A 20,592-nucleotide genomic window follows, 5' to 3' on the forward strand; every position below is an offset into this window, starting at 1 on the left:
TACTGTATAAATTAAAACTTTAATTTGACTATTTTCATGTATCCATTACAGTACATTACATTTTTTTCACAAGAATGGAAAGCTGGAGCTGTGCTATACCACTAGTGAGAAACTATATCATATTGGTTTTGTATATTGTGATTATACAGTACATAAAGTTCTGTCAAATTATATATTTATATATATATATATATATATATATATATATATATATATATATATATATATATATATATATATACACACACACACACACACACGAATAAGTGCTTTTTATTGCGAAATATACTTGACATTTTCTAAATATTTAAATTTGTACCCGTTTAATATCCTATTATGTGTTTTACTTGATTTCTAAAACTTTTTTTATTTCTTATATTGTTTGCCATACTTACTAACTAATCTAGCAAAATTTGCTTCTAAAAAGGCTGACTGCAGGGAAGTGACAAGGGAACACATATTAGTGTTGCACCCATAGAGTAAGCATTATGCACGGAGCCTGTGCAACACCTATATGCTTCCCAACTTCACTTCCCCACAAACCTGCCTCTTCAGCTTGGCAAATAACAATCTAACCAGAAAAATTGTGCTGAACCCACACAATAGGATACAAAATAAGAAATTAAACATCACCTTTACGCTTGCACATTACTGTAGAACACTTAACAATAAAGGAATGTTAAAAATAATAATATACAGCATGCTTTCATATAACAAAGACACAGCAGGCCGGCAAACAACATCATGAATTGAGCAATTTAGTTTCATCTACATTCATCCAGTCCAGCAACCAAGCTCTCCCACTGGTGAGAACATCACAATTGTCTGTTGATATCAATCCCAAAACCCGTTCATGTTTCTCATCTGTTTTTCATCAGTATTCATAACCTGCGAGTGGGAAACTGCACTCTGGTCTGTGGAAATTTCACCAGGAAAGAGTTAATGCACTCTTCTCACAATCTCTTGCACTCTGTAAAACATCCTACACTGGTTTCAGTTCCAGATACATTAATACAATCTATAATGCAGACAATGTTTATACAGAGCTTGATAAATCCAGCCATCTGAACCCGGCAATAGATTTTTCTGCCCGGCCTTCGCCTTCTCATTGTGAGATGGACGTATCATTTCTGAAACTGCTGTATAAACCATTCCCAGCTGCAGCTGTTTTTTTTTTCCTTTAGTAAGACAAAACAGAAAACAGCCGTGCTTATTTTCAGCTGGGATGTGCGTTAACATAATAACAGAGCTCCTTAAAAAGTGACTGTTTTGTGGGGGAGGCGTGTTGAGAAATCACAAAGCCACACAAGCACAGCCCTGGTGTTTTACAAGGGTGGAAATGGACTAAATAAACAGGAGAACCCTAAAATGACGCATCCCTTTTCTGTGGAGTGAACACCTAATATGAAGGGCAGACCAATAAATAATATAGAAAAACCTGCCATATGTAGCATGTACTTTCTCCGACTTCCCTAAAGGATTTAGAGCCAGTTATCGAGGAGGAACTGTCATTTATCCAGCCAGAATAATTCAAGCACTTTGCAGACTCGTCAAATTGAATTTGTTCTTTTCCTGAATGACCCTTCGACAGTGTTACAGCAAGTGTTTCTACATCGAGCCCTACCCCTGTATGTTTAGAACAGGGGTTCTCAACTCTTAACTAGCCCAAGTTATCTAACTAGGCAGGCCAGGCTTCATGTTCAATATGGAAATTGTGATTTAAAGGAACGATAACGCTAAAAAGAGGTAACACAATAGATTATACATTGTTGGTAATTGCTCCTTTAAATCTGCATTGTTCTCAAGTGCAACAAATCACAATAGAATAGTAAAATGAATACAAAAACTCAACTGATTGAAACAAAGCCTAGGTACTTTGGGTACTCGCTGACTGTAAACATCAGTGTGTACGAATCAATACCCAAGCAGCGCGGGCCACAAGGGCTCTTACAAAAGGCAGACACAGCCATGTGCAAAGTAATGGAGCAACAAGAGTTCATCTTTATATTCCTTCTAATTGAATCAGGGCATCAACTCCAGTCTTTAAATACAATTGCCATCATAGAAAATGAGAAGACTGCTGAAGAACAACCTTCGACCAAACAAACTGTCACTACTTTAGGGATGTTGAAGTATTAGCATGAGACAGGACCGGACAGGGCAAAGGCTCCGATAAATCACATTTTGACTACAAATTGAAAAGTTATAAAAGTGAACTTATTTTTTTTTTTTAGAAGTAATAAGTTGGCAGTTGACCCCGTCTCTTGTGAGTACTTTGGGTGATCAAAAGGAAAAAAACACTAATACTTCAACGTCCCCTATATGTTTTTTTTTATGTCAATAATCCAGGACAATTAAAACCAATACGTCACATCAACAACAAACACCCGTACATCACTGTGTGCAAAACACAGTCTTTAGAATGGTAATGCTATTAGTACAGGGACAAACAGGAATATCCTTACATACCACTGGATATATTCGAATATACAGTAGCACTGTCTTTGACTCCAACGAAATCCAGACGACCAGATTACTGTCTAAAACAAACGAGATTCACAACATTTGGTAGAATGTCTTTTTATTTAATTAAAAAACAAGAGACAATACATTTTTTAAAAAAATTGGTGGGTTATTTTTGTTTTTTGGTATAAATTATTTTTGTCACCAAATACATTTCAAGCAACGTTGGTTTTGAATATTTCAATATTTGTCCCAGCACTATAATAGTAAAATTTAAAAAATATCTCTATAATGATATATATCTCACAATGATATCCTATTACTTTTTATAAACATATTTTACAACACATCATGTAGGACATAGTTATGTTTCTTAAACATCATGTTGCATAGTATAATTTGGGGAGCTGGGTATACACCTGGTGATACTTTCTACCTTCAAGTTTTACCACCTGCACTTAACTACAGTAAACATTGCTATATAAAGCTGTGTATTTTGGGGACGTCAGTTACTTGAATCTACCCAGAGATCTTTAATACCCGTTAATGAAGTTAGCACAAGAGTTCTTGCTATTTCAAAGGAAAAAATTACTTCTAATTTTCAAGAATATTTGGAGACTGTTTCAAATAAACCAAATACACAATATTTTCTTTGCATACAAAAACAAAGTTAAATGGGAATGTTCCTATATACCTTACAAAAATCCTTAATGTACGAACTGTACAGAATTTGGATTTAATCCAAGACAAAAAAAATAAAATTAGGGATATTGAAAAATAGGTCTGAGGTTATTTGCCATGAAGAAAAAAAATGTTTTTTGGGGTTTTTTTTCCCCCTATGCTTCTCTAATAAAGAATTACAAACACAAAACAGTTTGTCTTGGAATGTGCATCTAGTTGTATTCCACAGTCTCCCACAGGGACTGAAATCAGTATTTTAAAATCAATCCCATTGGTTTCCATCGGCAACCGAACAAACTGCTATGAACTGGAAGCCGACAAAACCCGGTCTCTTCAACGGAGAATTCAACCCAGAGTTCCCAATCCCTTTTTTAAAATTAAATATACAGTTAAATACATTTAGTGTAAAAATGAAGGTAGTGGAAGAAGAATCCCAGATGTACATGTCATAGTACAAGTCTATTTCCTATTCCTGTACAGCAGCATGCCCCCTACACAAGGGTGAACATTACAATATGGACATTTTGCTGGCTATATACTGTACTGACCACAATATGGACGCAATTGCCATGACACCAAATAAAGATATATAACATAAAAGTAAGTGCCGTTTAAAGGCTAGGGATGCTTCACAAATTAAGGTTTCTTTGGTTATAAAGTAAAAAGCATGACCGACATAGGTTGAGTGATTTGGTCTGCAACTGAAATGCATTTAAAAAAAAACTAGGGAGGGGAGTGTTCTTAATATTCAGGAATTATATTTACAGTACAGTCATATATGTGTCAGGTCAACATAAATTGAACCAAAAAAGGCACAGAATTTAGTGTTCTTATTTTTATTCTACATTTAAAATGACATTTATATTGCCTGTTTAATCTGTGTCCACTAGAGAACGCACTCTTCTACCAGCTATTTTAAAAACGTTTTGCTTTGAGTTGTTGGCTTAATTGAACTAGTTAACTATTTTTTGTTACACCTGTATTTACAAAATCTATTAAAATCCCTTTACCAATCTCTGACTGACCCCCCTAGCATAGGTTCATTGTGCACCTTGAAAAGTAGTTCAACTTATGTTACATAACTATATATGCCCATCAAGCTGAACAGGACTGGAGTGCCATTTATAAACACAAGTCCTCAGTCCACAGATCTCCAGGTTAGGAACCAAGCAAGAAAGCAGGCTGCCCAGCAATGTTACCAGCCGTATTGCTTCAGAACTACTATATAAAACTACACACGGTGAAAGAGATTCCCGGATGGCTATTTACAATGCAAGGTACCCTCACTCACAGACCTGTAAGTTTGCAAATACATCAAAGCACTTATTAATAAGGCAGTTCCCACGATTACAACTTTATATACTGCTGCAGAAAACTGCCTGCAGCCTACTGCATGCCACAAGATACCAAAAACAGAAGCAGCAGGTAACTGAAACACCCCCCTAACTTCCCTTAATCTGCCCAGACACAATAATAAATAAAACACAGCAGTTTATTATCCAAAGCCCCATTCAGACAGAACCTTGTAAAATAGTACACCTTTGGTTAATTCCACCTCCCATTAAGATATTTAACTTTACAAATAAAAATGGCTTTTTTTTAAATATAGTTTTAATTCATTAGTTCATTATTTTGGCTTTACCAAACAGGAATGACTGCAGAAGTGCTGGACAAGCAAATTGGTTCAGATTTCAATTTAAGAAGGCCTGGTACTCGTCATCTTTCTCCTCCTCTGGGGGGGGCCCCGGGTCACTGAGGCAGCGTATTAGACGCTGCTCTTTCGGACTGTCCTCCCCGGGAGTGAAGACATTATCATCTGTTCTGGAGGATTCTGGGAGCTTTGCTCTCATGACTATCCCCTGGTCCTCTTCCCCTGGTTTAGACGACTCCTCCTGCAGTTTCATTGACTCCGGGGACTGTGGTGTTGCAGGGTCCACAACAATCGCAGGGACGTTCCCCGAATTCAATTTCAAACTGTACCCCTGAGGATCTAAAGGGAAATGAACAAGATGAAATAGTGCTAAATCGATGCTGGACAATCCATTTCTTCTAATCAGGTTTATTAACATCGTTACTGGTCCCTCTGTCGTTGCGCGGAGAGTCTTTTGGTTCTTGTCTTGCATCAGGATATATTTAACATACAAATGTAAAGATAAAACATCCTTTATCATGTAGTCAGATTGCAGCTAGACCACAGTGACTTTGAACTGCAACGTATGATGTAATTGTATTTATTTACAGCTAGATTTCAATTATCTACACTAATTGAGGGGTGGATAGCCAGTATGGAGCACTCAAAAAAAACATGAATAACCACTTATTCACCACTATGATAAGCTCTTTAATTGTACCTTTAAAACCAAAACCGAGAGAGAGGGAGAGAGGAGAGAGAGACAGACAGACAGACAGACCTAAAATCGAAACTCACCTGAAGAAAGCCTAGATCTCATCATAGTTGGAGAATCTGGATGGTTAGCTGGTACTGTCAAGTAGTTAGTCATCTAAAATTAGAAAAGGGCAGTAGATATCAGGATTCTGCAGGCTGAGCTATTATTTTGCAGAAGCATCCTTTACAACATAATTAGTATGTTTTGTAGATGACTATTTTTTTAAGCTTGCTGATTTGAGCACACAAATGATATACGGTAGGCCACTTTTCCCTTACCCTTTTCTCAAGTTGCCGTGCTTTTTGCCTTCTTATGAGCATCTGGTTCCAGGCATCCTCATACGGGTCGGCCATCAGAGTGTGTCTGTTGTACGATCGCAGCTAGAACAAAGGAGTGCAAACAACAAGAAGCAGTCCATTAGAAGATGATGGAGAAATCCTAGTTTTAAAACTATACAATACAGTATGCAATAAATTAGTGGAAATCATCTGGTGTCTTTCTGAAAATCTGTTTCTGACAATCAAATATTCCTGATAAACACTGAATATTTTTTCCAGAGACAGGGGCATTTATCAGGGCATAAATCAGGAAAGAGTACAAAATATAAACCACGGAATCGCATTCTAAATGCAGGTTCTTGTGAAGCTGCAGTGTTTCATTGTCTTTCACGTGTTTCTTGACCTTCTTTCAGTGGCACGTGGCCACAAGTTGTTCAGGAGTTACGAACGGCGCATTCCCAGGTCTGAACACAGCCTGGAATGCAGGGACAATACAGGTATCTGATTCAGCTACACGTTTCAAAAACGTAGATACTAAAAAGGAGGGTCTGCTTTCTATCTGTGCATGGCTGATTGGTCTTGCCCATTCCTTACCCTCTGCCTGGTTCTCTGTAGATTGCTGCGAAGTATATTCCGGATCTCCTCCTCTTTTCCTTTGGAAAGCTGGGGCAGAGCTCGTTTGGGCTTAATATTCCTACAATAAAAAAAGGGGAGGTCAGAATGGATTATGGGTTTTAGTTGAGAATCCATTCCAGTCCGGAGAATTCTTCCAACCAGTTTTATTTGTTTAGTTGAACCGAGATGATCCATTCAGGTTCTGGACACTGGCGTTCAACTTACAGTTTAATGAGTTCAAAATAGTCATGTCAAATACAGATGTTAGCTTAAGTGGTTATTGTTTCACAGTGACATGACAAATGTCAAATGTATAATCCAATTAAGCAGCACAAATTTCTAACATGTCTTTGCTTTGAGACTTGATCTACCAGATGTCTTATGCTAATGGCCTCCATGGACACAGAGGAGAGGGAATATGAACAGAAGTAGGTCCTTACTGCATGGAGACAGTGGAGACAGCAGATGGGATCTTGGGTATGCCCCCGCTCTCTACCAGCTCAATAGCCTGCTTCATCTCCATCTTGTGATAGAAGGCAATCAGCTGGGGCTCCTTAGACCGCTCCCCTGCAATCAAGCACTTCTTGATGTACTTCTTATTGAAGCGACTTAACCTGTAAAAAAGAGTGTCAAAGAGAAATGAGTCTGCTGGAAACCAATTCTGGAGAGAGAAACCACACTTTGATTGGAGAGACAATCCAGCCAGCAGAGAACATTTTAGGAAAGATATATGTTAATTGATGCCATAAAATGCTTAAAACAGTCCTCAATGTGCTTATAATCTTTAGCAAATCAGTTTTAGCAGACTTAACACTTGGTGAAGCATCTTCAGACTGGTTTGACATATTCATGGCTAATTCTTTTTTTTTTTTTTTTTTAAACATTACCTGATGAGGTATTAATAGTAGAAGAGATTATAATATAACGGAACTGCTTTTCAGTGTTATTGGGAAATGGAGAGAGTATAAACAAACAGTTTTCTGCTGTCATGATCTCTGTCTGTAAAATTGTTTAACCAGGACATAACCGAATTAGAAGAGTACCTCCCTCTCCTACAGGGGTCCTTGAAGACTCTCAGTTGCAGGATAAGTCATTGAACACAGACAGCTCATAATGTAATAACTTACACATTCTGTAATATTAACCCAAAATGTAATACATCATGCCACAAAATCGAATAACTTCCACAAAGAGAAATTCGATAAAGCAAAATATAATAAATATGGTGAACCCAATACACAGATCGAAAATAAGGCGTTGTGCAAGGATTCTATAAAACACATACTTATCCTTCCAGTGATGATGCCCATAATGTCCACAGACGTCCTCTATCCCAGTTAAGAGATGGTCCAGGAACTGTGGAGGAGATAAGACCGGACGGTAAAGGAGGTGGGGTTTCTAGTGACATAGCTACTGCATAAAAGGTCAAGAAACTTTCACACAACTGTTCCAGCAACAGCTCCAGCAACTAGTAATACTTAGAAAATTGTCCCATTGTGTGCAATGTTAAAACCACCCAATTCAATGAAATTCCACTGCGTTACCTGTGTGTGGATCTCTTCATTGATCGAACGCTTCGTCTCCTGCTTCTTCTTCACAGCCAGGAGCTCCACTAAGGGACGGATGGTCATTCCCTGAAACAAACCAAAACACATCTGTTATTCAATAACCATTACCCTGGCATTTCATGCAGGCCTGTCACAATAGACCTGTATCGAAACTAAACAGATGCCCTGGCTTCTGCAGTCACTTCCAACATTGTTCCTTTGTCAGGCCAGAGTGAATTTCCAACATGCATTCATCTTCAGTTCAGCATCAAACATGGATGCCTTTTTCTTCCAGCAATTGCACCCTGTGTTTTTGTTTTTATAAATCATGTTTGTATTGAAATTATTTTATTTCACAGGATATTCAATTTAACAGAATGCAGCAGTCTTCTGTACAGCTTTTCTTCAAAATGCAAACCTGTATGCACTGATCCTGCCCATCAGTCTGTCACACTTTACATAAACTGCATTGAATTTCTCCAACGTTTTAATTATAGACTCCTAAGGTCATATTCAGACACTTGAATGCTAGTGCTCACTTAAATTAAGTGTGGCAAGTTAATGGATTTTCACTTTGGTTCTAAATATGGGTCCTAGCCACTTATTTCCTCCATGGTATTTCACAAGAATGAATGGTACACAAGGGAACATAATGAAAAAACACCAGACAAGGATAACTGGGTTATTTGGGAAGGTTATGCCATGAATTCTTCACCCTGTGGGTCGACTCAAAACACTTACACTAACACTTAAATTTAACAGGTAAGAAATGAAATATTAGGAATGGTTTGGAGGACAGGATCATTCTTTGAAACTAAACTGGCAGTACGCAGCAGGACAACAGCCTTGTCACTTTTATTTAAAGTCTTCTCACAGTTGTAAACCTTTGAAATGAAACATTTTGTTATCAAAGGCAGCTATGGGTGGTTTAAAGAGAGCAGCTGCAACATTAACAGGCTAATTGCATTAAAAATTAAGTGGCAGCCTTAGGTAATCTCTTTATAGAGAAGGCGACTGGCTGCTAAAGCTGTTTGCTTCCATTCCTGAGCAGCCAATTCTGTTTAGACCGGACACAAGCCTCAAATCCACCAGCTTTGCAAGCATTAGGGCATGCAGTCAATGCAGTAGAACATTACCAGCGATAGAAATATTAACACTCCTATTGCACAGCAGTTTGATCCATTGGTTTTACTATGAGTTTAATAAGACAGACCTCTGTTACCTATACACTGTGGCTAATCATGCTCATCAGCAGGCCAATTACAGAAAGTAGTTTCAAATGACATTTCCGCTTACACCATTATGAGTCATGCGTACTAACTATTCCAGCAAATACGGCTTCTAAAATGACTCCTCCAGGCCGTTAAACTCAAGTTTTAGCTGGAATAGTTAGTAAGTGTGGCAAAAAATATATATCTGAGCAAAAACAACAATAGAGAATCATACAGAATTCACCTAATAGGATGTTAAACAGGCCAGTTAAATATTAGAACATGTAGAGGATATGAAGTATCCCATTTAGGCCAACATGATGACAACGGATAGCGTGCACACACACACACACACACACACACACACACACACACACACACACACACACTAGAGACGGCAGTCATTGGTACATGAGGAAGGATTGTGTAAGGTTCACCACATACCACCACTGTAAAATGTACAGACCCTCAAATGTCAAGCTTGTCTTCTGTCCTCCAGTTATGTGTCTATATATGAAGCCAATGCTTTTTCATACAGCAACAGTTGGTTTTGCCACAGTTCCCAGCTGTATAATGACATTCAAACTTTGATATTTGCATTGACGTCCTTTGTTAGATTGACCTTCACTGGCCTTTTATTACTTGACAGATATTACTGATATGTGCTTTAATATTATTATTATTTATTTCTATTTCCAGGGCGACTTACAATCGTAAGCAAATACTGCGTACTTTGGGAAAAAAAGGCATCATCCGTTATTTTAAAAGAAAATGTAGCCCTGGGTTTTTCCTGACTTACTGCCAAAAGCAGACTGCCAATAATGATCCTTATTACCTGAAGCATTGGTTTAATCCATGCACCTCCGAGTCAGTGATCTTTGTGAAGAGAGGTTACTGTAATCCTTACTAATAAGACGAATGTGCACAATCAGGATGTGGTTGGCATTTGAAATTATGTCATGTGTTTCCAGTTTGATTGCTCAAAGCAGAATACTGTTTTGCCTAACCTTGTGACAGTGCAGACGTTATGGCATACTTCGCTTTTGTAATGTTACTTCCTTCAAACCGCTGATGAACAAAACTTAATGAATGCTCCTCCTCATATTTAATTGCTGCATTTCTGGCGCGACCTCCCATTCCACAGTAGCAGACAAAAGTATTGGCACCCTGCATTATTATACCATAATTCAAGGTAACAGATTAAGAACAAGCACTTAGTAAACTTTAACCACTTTTTAATAAAAAAAACAAAAAGCTAAATACACAATTTCTAGTCATTTAACAAATAATCTTTATTAAAAAAAAAAAAGAAATATTTTAAATCTAATGTATTCGTTCATGACAAAAGTATTGCCAGCCCTGCTATGTCCCAGTACTTCTAGAGGTTACAAAGACGTTGTCGTAATGAACCGGAGAAGGCTCTCTCGTGTCTCACCTGAACGAAGACGGTGAAGAAGATGACAGTGATGATGGCCGTCAGGAACATGTCTCTCATGGGGAAGTGGTGTTTGTCCAGCAGAAATCCCAGAGAGAAAGCGATTGCCCCACGCAGGCCGCCATACGCTATAATAAACTGGTCCTTGGTGGTCAGTTTGACGATGCGGAACTTGTTAATTATAGAGGTCAGCCCAATGACACCTGGAAAAAGAAGACGCTGCAGTAAAAGCCAATATACATGTTTGCACTGTGGGCACTTCCTGTAAAATGTTAACAAACACGAATGCAGTAGACTGCAAGGATTTGGATTCTAATTGCGTTACGGGGCACTACTGCAGATTTTAGGACACGGTTTCCTACCTAGAACTCGGGAGACAAGACAGAAGAGGAGTGTGCAGCCCACAAAGATCCAGTTCCACTGGTGGGGTCCGGCCACAGTGGACACACCCAGGAAGATGAAAATGAGAGTCTCACTGACGCTGCTCCACATCTTCAAGAAGTATTTAATGGTGGTGTGAGATTTTTGTGAAATGTTGGCCTCCACATAAGGTCTCATTACCACCCCACAGGCAATCAATCTGAAAAGAGACAATGAGTTTAAGTGAGAGGGTATCACATGGGCTGTAGTGGCTTTATTGCTGCTACCTGTTACAGCCAGGTAATTACTGTCATCTTTCTTCCTGAAGGCTGATTGAACAAGAAACCAACATGCGTTTTTAATTCCTTACATTTCAGGGAATTCCGTTCAAGAATCAAAACGATTACAAAGATCATGACAAAAAAAAAAAAAAAAGGAACGTGACAGTAAAACAAAAAGACAAAGACAATGAAATGAAATGTAAAGCTACTTTAAAAGAATGAACTGTTGGTGCAATTCCTCAGCCCAAATATACATGAGACTCCAGGTCTTTCAAGTGCAACACTCACGCCATGATCCCAGAGAGATGGAAAACCTCAGCCGACAGGTAGGCCATGTAGCTGTAGAGGAACACAAAGAGTGGCTCGATCACGCGGGTGTGCGATGTGAACCGGGAGGTGAAGGCCGCGATCAACCCATACAGTATCCCCATGAAGACACCTCCCAGGGACACCACGAGGAAACAGATGACTCCCAGGAGGACATCCATGAACGTTACCGATCCCACTCCGGCGTACTCCTCAAACAGATGGTACAGCACCTGTGCAAGGAATTGGACTTGCATTTTAATATCAGCAGGTTACATATTGATTGCAGGATTATAACAGTCAGGGATCAGTGCTGAGAGTCTGAGGTCCATGTTCCAAGTGTTGCATTGTATATAGCAGCTGTGCTACAGTCACTGTTGGTTACACTGATGAATCATCTATTTCAGACCAGGTCCAAATATTGGTGGCGAGGAGTCCAAATAAAAAGTCTTCGTTATGCCAGTAGCTGTAGTGTAATTGAGAGATGTTTAAAATACGTGCGCAATACATACATTTAAAAGATGAACTCTCAATCACACTACTCCAAACTTGGGCCGAACACTGGACGAATACGAGAGGGACATTAAACTAGACAAAACAAGACGGTCTGTCCTCAGTTTCAAAGCCGGTTTGACCTCACAAAGCCCGTGCAGCTGTGATGTGTGAAAACAGTGGCTCCCATTGAACCCAACATAGTCGCAGCAAAAACATTAAAAAAATAAAGAAAACATGCAGAACGTTACTTTGCACACCATACCACATCACCCGTGCCTTTTGAACTCTTTATTCCAAGCACATTGCCCATTTTATATCAGCACACAGTATTTCAACATACACAGGGCCTGTCAACTGGCAAGTTGTGTTGGTCTAGTGAGTAAATATCAGGAGCCAACAGGTTTGCAAGCTCAATGCACATAACCACTGGGGAAAAACATGCACATTAAATTCAAACATGCATCATTATTTATGTTCGGAGACTCACAAAAATAAGTGAAAGCAGCTGTTATTTACTGTAGATCCACAACCGAATTAGTGAACTTTTGTATCTCTCACACTGAAGCTGATCCAAAGAAAAGCTGTCTGATGAGATTCGTTTTGACTGGAAGCAGGCACCCCATTACAGCCGCTGTGCTTCTCTAAAGCCAATGCACGGGCATGCTTACCGACAACAATACAGTTCATTATATAAAACACAATTGCTTACAGAAAACACGAACCACAAAAGTGAATTTCGCAAAGAGAAGTTACACATTGGGTTATAAGGGCAAAGATAACTCATGTTTTAATACTGTTTTTTAATTTCTTCAACTACTGCATCTCCAATGTTTCCCCTGATAGTAACAATAAATTGACAGCCCTTTGTTGTTCTTTTTGTTCAGTTTACCACACGCCTCCAGCCTCCATCACACTGGACGCTCGTTAGTCAATATCTCTAGACCTAGTTCAGCCTCAATCTCTACAGGAACCGATCTTGGGTCTGTTGTCAATGAAAACAAACAGGACTGACTTCAAAGCACCTTCAGCCCAGTCCCAATGGCAGATGGAAACACTGATTCAATTCCCTAAAGCAATACCAGGAAACTAACAAAACGGTCATCAACAAGAAATACAGAGTACATACTTGATAATTCAAAATAAACATACAAGAAGTAGGGGACCGGAAAGGGATAGGTCCATTGCAAGTGATCAAATTAAAAAGTACCCAGTAGAGAAATACTGATCTCCCTCACTGTACTGACTCAATCACAAACCACTGTCTCCCAAAGGGAAATTTGGAAATAGATTTAAATAGATTTGCCCGAGAGCTTTGATACAGTAACAGACAGCAACAGGGGAAGCCAGCAGTGATAAAACATCTCAAACACATAAGTATGCAGAATATTTTAATAACAGACACTGATGAGTATCCTGTATCTTTACATGAAACTAGAATTCTCTTATTACATGTTCTACCACAGCATTCTGGAGTGGCTTGATCTGCTGATCCAGTGGTCCTCAGAGTTGTTTGCCCATGGGCACTTTTGCACTTTTGTTCTCATAAGATCAAGGGCATGACATTTAACATATTCCAAAATATAAAATAAAAATTCCATTAAAATGCTGATTACCAAATGGCATGAAGGCAGAGATTGAGAGCACAGACTTCAGTTACCTTCCCAAAACATCTCTACTGCAGGACTTGGAATTAGGAATTGATTTTAAAAAGGACCTGGAATTAAAAAACAGGAATTGACCCCCCCTGACCCCGTCTGAAGCTACTTGCTCTTCCTCATGACAAAAGTGTGAGCTGAGAAAGGCTTCCTTACCACAGTGACGGCATCGTTGAGAAGCGACTCCCCAAACACCAGGATGTGCAGCAACTCATTGATGTGGATCTCCTCAAACACAGCCAGCACTGCCACAGGGTCTACAGCAGAGATAATGGAACCGAACAGGAGACTGGGCAGCAGCCCCACATTCTCCAAGCCTGTGCCAGGGATCTGACACACGGCGTAGAGCATGCCGCCCATGAAGAAGGAGTTCCACAGCGTCCCAATGACAGCGAACATCAGGATGGTGCCCGTGTTCTCCGAGAAGGCACGGATAGGCAGGAAATACCCCGCGTCCAGAATGATGGGTGGCAGCAGGCACAGGAAGAAGACCTTAGAATCCAGGACTGGCGGAGCCTCACCCACCACTTTGATCAAACCGCCCACCAGCAGCCCCACCACAATGAGCAAGCAGCTCTCCGGAACAATGTTGGACAGACGAGGAATCAAATGGAATCCTGGAAGGAAAAATGCATATTAAAGCAAAAAAAAGTGCCCCTGTTTGTGTTATCCAGGACTGAAATTTACATTACAAAATACAGTCAAACCTGCTTAATATCTCCCTCCACATTGAAATGTCCCGGAAGGAATATAATGGGAGTAAATGAGGAAAAGCTCCAGGGAACAGTAGATACAGTACAACAAAATATATTTATGAAGGGACTGAAATAATATTGAACTGTGAAAATGTATCTCTGAATTAAACAGATATGTATGATATGCCAAACATGAAAGGAGTCATCAGTAGTAGATGTTTGCAATCATTCAGCATGGTTCTTTGTGCAATTACTCAAATACTGTGATTTTAATATTATATATATATATATATATATATATATATATATATATATATATATATATATATATATATACACAGTACTGTGCAAAAGTTTTAGGCAGGTGTGAAAAAATGCTGTAAAGTAAGAATGCTTTCAAAAATAGACATGTTAATAGTTTATATTTATCAATTAACAAAATGCAAAGTAAGTGAACAGAAGAAAAATCTACATCAAATCAATATTTGGTGTGACCACCCTTTGCCTTCAAAACAGCATCAATTCTTCTAGGTACACTTGCACACAGTTTTTGAAGGAACTCGGCAGGTAGGTTGGCCCAAACATCTTGGAGAACTAACCACAGTTCTTCTGTGGATTTAGGCAGCCTCAGTTGCTTCTCTCTCTTCATGTAATCCCAGATAGACTCGATGATGTTGAAATCAGGGCTCTGTGGGTGCCATACCATCACTTCCAGGACTCCTTGTTCTTCTTTACGCTGAAGATAGTTCTTAATGACTTTCGCTGTATGTTTGGGGTCGTTGTAATGGTGCAGAATAAATTTGGGGCCAATCAGATGCCTCCCTGATGGTATTGCATGATGGATAAGTATCTGCCTGTACTTCTCAGCATTGAGGAGACCATTAATTCTGACCAAATCCCCAACTCCATTTGCAGAAATGCAGCCCAAAACTTGCAAGGAACCTCCACCATGCTTCACTGTTGCCTGCAGACACTCATTCGTATACCGCTCTCTAGCCCTTCGGCGAACAAACTGCCTTCTGCTACAGCCAAATATTTCAAATTTTGACTCATCAGTTCAGAGCACCTGCTGCCATTTTTCTGCACCCCAGTTCCTGTGTTTTCGTGCATAGTTGAGTCACTTGGCCTTGTTTCCACGTCGGAGGTATGGCTTTTTGGCCGCAAGTCTTCCATGAAGGCCACTTCTGACCAGACTTCTCCGGACAGTAGATGGGTGTACCAGGGTCCCACCGTTTTCTGCCAATTCTGAGCTGATGGCACTGCTGGACATCTTCCGATTGCGAAAGGAAGTAAGCATGATGTGTCTTTCATCTGCTGCAGTAAGTTTCCTCGGCCGACCACTGCGTCTACGGTCCTGTGTCTACGTAAACGTTGCCCGTTTCTTTGTGCTTCTTCAAAAGAGCTTGGACAGCACATCTGGAAACCCCTGTCTGCCTTGAAATTTCTGCCTGGGAGAGACCTTGCTGATGCAGTATAACTACCTTGTGTCTTGTTGCTGTGCTCAGTCTTGCCATGGTGTATGACTTCTGACAGTAAACTGTCTTCAGCAACCTCACCTTGTTAGCTGAGTTTGGCTGTTCCTCACCCAGTTTTATTCCTCCTACACAGCTGTTTCTGTTTCAGTTAATGATTGTGTTTCAACCTACATATTGAATTGATGATCATTAGCACCTGTTTGGTATAATTGTTTAATCATACACTTGACTATATGCCTACAAAATCCCTGACTTTGTGCAAGTGTACCTAGAAGAATTGATGCTGTTTTGAAGGCAAAGGGTGGTCACACCAAATATGGATTTGATTTAGATTTTTCTTCTGTTCACTCACTTTGCATTTAGTTAATTGATAAATATAATCTATTAACATGTCTATTTTTGAAAGCATTCTTACTTTACAGCATTTTTTCACACCTGCCTAAAACTTTTGCACAGTACTGTATATATAAAAAATGATATAATATTATATACACATACTGTATATACACAAATACACACACACGTTTCCGGCAGGAAAAATTGCTGCTTATCACAATGACGGGTCACAAATTATTTTCCAGGTCAAAAAGTCTTCATCATTCATCTGACAACTGTCCACTCTTAAAGCAATACACATCACTTAGCTATGTGAATACAGACCAATGGTACTATTTATTTATTACTTAATTGTGCTGACATTGCACGACTGTGTTTTTGCTTACTGCTGAATGGAGCCAAACCATAAAATCTAATCATAAAAGGTGGCCCTAGATAAATAACCTTCACAGCTACAAAGGTACTGATTAACAGGATTATTAAATTAACATTGCAGCCCACCAAGCTGCACACAGACCCATTACATAATGATCGCGATCATTAAGAGAATCAGTTTCAACAACCCTACAGCCACGGGATCTTTGGCCCATTTTGGTTGAAATTCACAATCCCTTAACATAATCAATGATGGGATTAATGCATTCTCACATATGAATGAGGATGACTTATATTTTAGCAAACATAAGCCAAAACCATAAAACTGTAACCCCTTTACCCTGGATAAACACAAAGAGGCACTGCCAATGTTATTTTTATTGTGCAATTCAATCAACCATCCAGACACATGCAGTCATAGCACCAAGCATGAGAAACTGTCAAAAACTTTTCTGGTGTTCTATATGGAGTCTTCATGGGTTCTGGTATTCTATATGGAGTCCTCATGGGTTCTGGTATTCTATATGGAGTCCTCATGGGTTCCGGGGTTCTATAAGGAGTCCTCACATTTCTCTAAATCTGGCTTGAGCAGCTTTGAGCTTGTCTGGAGTGTCCTGACTGAGTGTAGGGCGTGATCAGCCTTCCTCATTCCACTCAAATCATAGGACAACAGAAGCCAGAACCGAAAGCTATTACAATGAAATTGTGTAGCTGCTGTACTTACTCTAACAATAAATAAACCTTTCCTTTAAAAGACACATGATAATCACAGGAAAGAAAGTGCCTCTCTGCCCCAATGTTAAACTATGCAAATCTAAACTAACTAGCTATCTATATTATGCAATAATTAGTGAATACAATGCATCCCTTGCAAAACAAGGCTTTTTAAACCAGATGCAATATACTGTAGGAGTAGGAGATGATTAAAAACAGTTTAATTAGTCTGCACACTGGATTATGTTAAGCATTATCTGCAGAGTACTGAAACTTGCTACCACTTGCCTCCCATCCTTTCTGAAAACAAGACTGTGATTCCCGGAGTCTAACCTGGGCAAGTAAAAACTCACATGAAGGCAGAAGGAAGAGAATGGGGCCAAAGTGCTGCACCTCAACCAGCACACCACCCCCTCACAGTGTACCGAGGAGCTGGTTCATTCATAGAAACTGGAAAAGAGTAAGGTTACCCAACCAGGAAGAGAAACTGTACAGCTATGGCCATCACCCTATAGAATTAACACATTTTGCTTCATAAAGTCAAATGAAACCTGCTGAATAATGTTCCGTTAACATATTGAATTACATACCGCTTTGTAGTTTTCCATACACTTAATGAAAAAACTGACACAAAATTGAAAAATGTGACATTTCAAAAACCAACATGAAATACTGTACTAATATGGTTTCCGGTAGACTCTTGCGATATCTTTTTGTAATTGCTTTGATTACACGATGTTGAATAAAATATCTAAATTATGTTCATGTATTTATTTATTTACTTTTTAACTAAAATGACTCAATCCTAAAATTCTAGATAAAGCAAAACGTTTGGCCGTAGCTGTACAGCAATTAATTGTCTGAAGGATGAAAGAAACAGTGGTATTTGCAAACAGGGCTGTATAAAAGAAACCTGACCTTTCACGCTAGTACAATATCATTCTCAGAAGCCTGTTATTTTACCTTGGGGTTTTCTAAACTATGATTCACTATTAATTCCCTCTCTTAGTCATGGGGCCATGCAGGGGAAGTGAAATTTATCCAGCGGGTGACTGAAAAGGAAGTCTGGAAAACTCAACAAAATCTACAACAAAAAGATAAGAGCTTGTGTGAATGTTGTTCAGCTGAGGATATGTGAGAAAGAAATGTCATAAAAAAGGTGTAACCAAGGTAACAACGAAATAGGATCTTAGGAAATGGGGGAGGGGTCAGGAGGCATCTAGATTTCTGTAGCCCTGGAAATAAATGAGGTGAAGGGACCAAGTACTTCATCAATGTGGCTCTGCACAACAACAAAACACTAAGAGACTGGAGCAAATGTTAAGCTGGTAAGAGGTAAGACGATGTAATAGCATTAACCTGCTTTCAAATGTGTTCTTCTAACTTAAAGGGGAGACACAGCATAATGCATTTCTAAATGATCAATCTCAAGATGATGCATCATGGGAAATATCGGTCTTCCAGCAAGCATGCATCATTAGTTTTCCATTACGCAGAGAAATGTCCAAAAATATACATGCTTGGATTAGCACAATTTGCAAAAATCTATGGAGAGTATTTCAAGCCACTTAATTTGAGTTAGAAATTAAATGCGTTTCCCCAAAAGGACCATTCAGCAGCAGTGCACCTATAATCTAATGCACAACCCCAAGAGACCAGTGATATTTACTATGCACCAAAGTCAATTCATATCAGTTATGACTTGATCTACCCTCCTATTACACAGTGGACTTGCCTGACTGAAGCATCATGTTACTGGAAGCGCAGCTGACTATCTTGTTTTTGCACTGTAACCTTGTATTGCCCTATAACACCTGTAAGTCACCTTGGATGAAGGTGCTAAATAAACTAATAATGACCACACAATTACTGGTGCCATCTTTGGATTTCATTACCTTGTATTTTTGAAGAGTTGGTGTCAATGCAATAGGTTAAGTGAGAAGGACTGAGGAAAGGAGTACAATCTCATATGGTATGAATTCATGTTGTTGTACAGTAAATTAAGTGACTTGGGGTATAGATGCTACAGTAAGATGCATATCAAGTCACTCAATGAACTGACAATATACACAAAAGTCACAACATCTAGCCTTATAGATTCCTCCCTGGCCAAAATGCAGTAAACACAGGAAGTTGACTTAAAGACCTTATTAAGCAAAGGGTGCAAGGACAAAGGCACACTTACTTTAAAAGAAAAGATCTAATGGTATAAAACTAGCAAGAACATCATATCAGCTGCTAGGAGCAGGAGCATGTATTCCTTTCAGGAAATGTAACCCTGCACTTGTTGCTAAATCAGGCGTGCTGTGTGTGTTGACGGGAAAATGAAGTGAAGCTACTGAACAATATAATGAGAATGGTGTTGTGCTAGGGAGCGGTACAGGCACTGGCTTTCAACATTATGCAATCTGTTTGAAGCTCGTTATAAACCTGTTGTTCAGATTTATAATGAGCTGCCAGTACCTGTGCTGCCCATCGCACCATACACAGTATAGTATTGATCCTGTGTTGAATGATGAGGGAATTTGGTATAGTATTGATCCTGTGTCAAATGATGAGGGAATTCGGGTATCCCACACTGGCTGCAGAGGCTTGTCGGGAAGAGGGCCAGGGTAGCTTTGTTACATGCTGATGCTCATCAAAAGTTTTTAGAAACTGAGACCCTTCGATTGCAATGAAAAGTCTTGTGCAAGGAAGGCGTTCTCGTCAACCACATTAAGAAACTCTGTTTGGTCTTCAATCAATACTCTATTTAGCAAGAAGTGACTGTTATACCACCTCTCAGCTCTTTTGAAAGACTCTCAAAAGATTGCATTAATCTAGACGGGGTCCTGTATATACCATATTAGACCAAATGTGGGAAAAATAAACACTACAGTACACCATGGAAAACAAAAAGGAAACTTTATTTACTTATATATTTATTTATGCATTGGGTGATTTTTGAGCTTAAATATTTTCTTTGTGGGACAAAAATATCTTGTTGGCCATGAGTGATCCATTGAAGAGTCTACAGCAGCAGGTTAGACAGGACACTTTGGGCTCCACAGCTTCAGGGCAGGTCTCACTCAAAAAACAAGTAGATTAGTCACCAATTGAGGCATGCAGGGTGAAGCCTGAGTGCTCGGTTTAACAAGCCGAATCACAGCAGGCATTGCTTGGCACTGTTCAATCAGGACCTGGGCAGCTCCAGCAATGGTATTCCCATACCTTTGCATTATTAATAATAATTTGTATTTGATCATTTAAACTTAATACTTAGGGACAGCATTTTATTAGCTTG

The 20,592-nt window shown here is 39.3% G+C and overlaps 1 protein-coding gene across 1 annotated transcript in view; it reads right to left on the reverse strand.

Annotated features, from left to right (window-relative positions):
• LOC131701479 (sodium/hydrogen exchanger 1-like) overlaps positions 1 to 20,592 on the reverse strand; it is a 27,253-nt gene continuing 6,661 nt past the window's right edge. Inside the window, exons 2-12 of the mRNA XM_058999404.1 lie at positions 13,871 to 14,331; positions 11,547 to 11,797; positions 10,980 to 11,197; positions 10,618 to 10,820; positions 7,969 to 8,058; positions 7,710 to 7,780; positions 6,865 to 7,038; positions 6,404 to 6,503; positions 5,810 to 5,911; positions 5,573 to 5,645; positions 1 to 5,134 (exon numbers count right to left, since the gene is read on the reverse strand). Of these exons, the coding sequence (XP_058855387.1) occupies positions 4,836 to 5,134; positions 5,573 to 5,645; positions 5,810 to 5,911; positions 6,404 to 6,503; positions 6,865 to 7,038; positions 7,710 to 7,780; positions 7,969 to 8,058; positions 10,618 to 10,820; positions 10,980 to 11,197; positions 11,547 to 11,797; positions 13,871 to 14,331 (2,042 nt within the window). The 3' untranslated portion in view covers positions 1 to 4,835. The remainder of the gene's footprint in view (positions 5,135 to 5,572; positions 5,646 to 5,809; positions 5,912 to 6,403; positions 6,504 to 6,864; positions 7,039 to 7,709; positions 7,781 to 7,968; positions 8,059 to 10,617; positions 10,821 to 10,979; positions 11,198 to 11,546; positions 11,798 to 13,870; positions 14,332 to 20,592) is intronic.

Source organism: Acipenser ruthenus, chromosome 25 (genome assembly GCF_902713425.1).
Source record: "Acipenser ruthenus chromosome 25, fAciRut3.2 maternal haplotype, whole genome shotgun sequence".
Classification (NCBI taxonomy): domain Eukaryota; kingdom Metazoa; phylum Chordata; class Actinopteri; order Acipenseriformes; family Acipenseridae; genus Acipenser; species Acipenser ruthenus.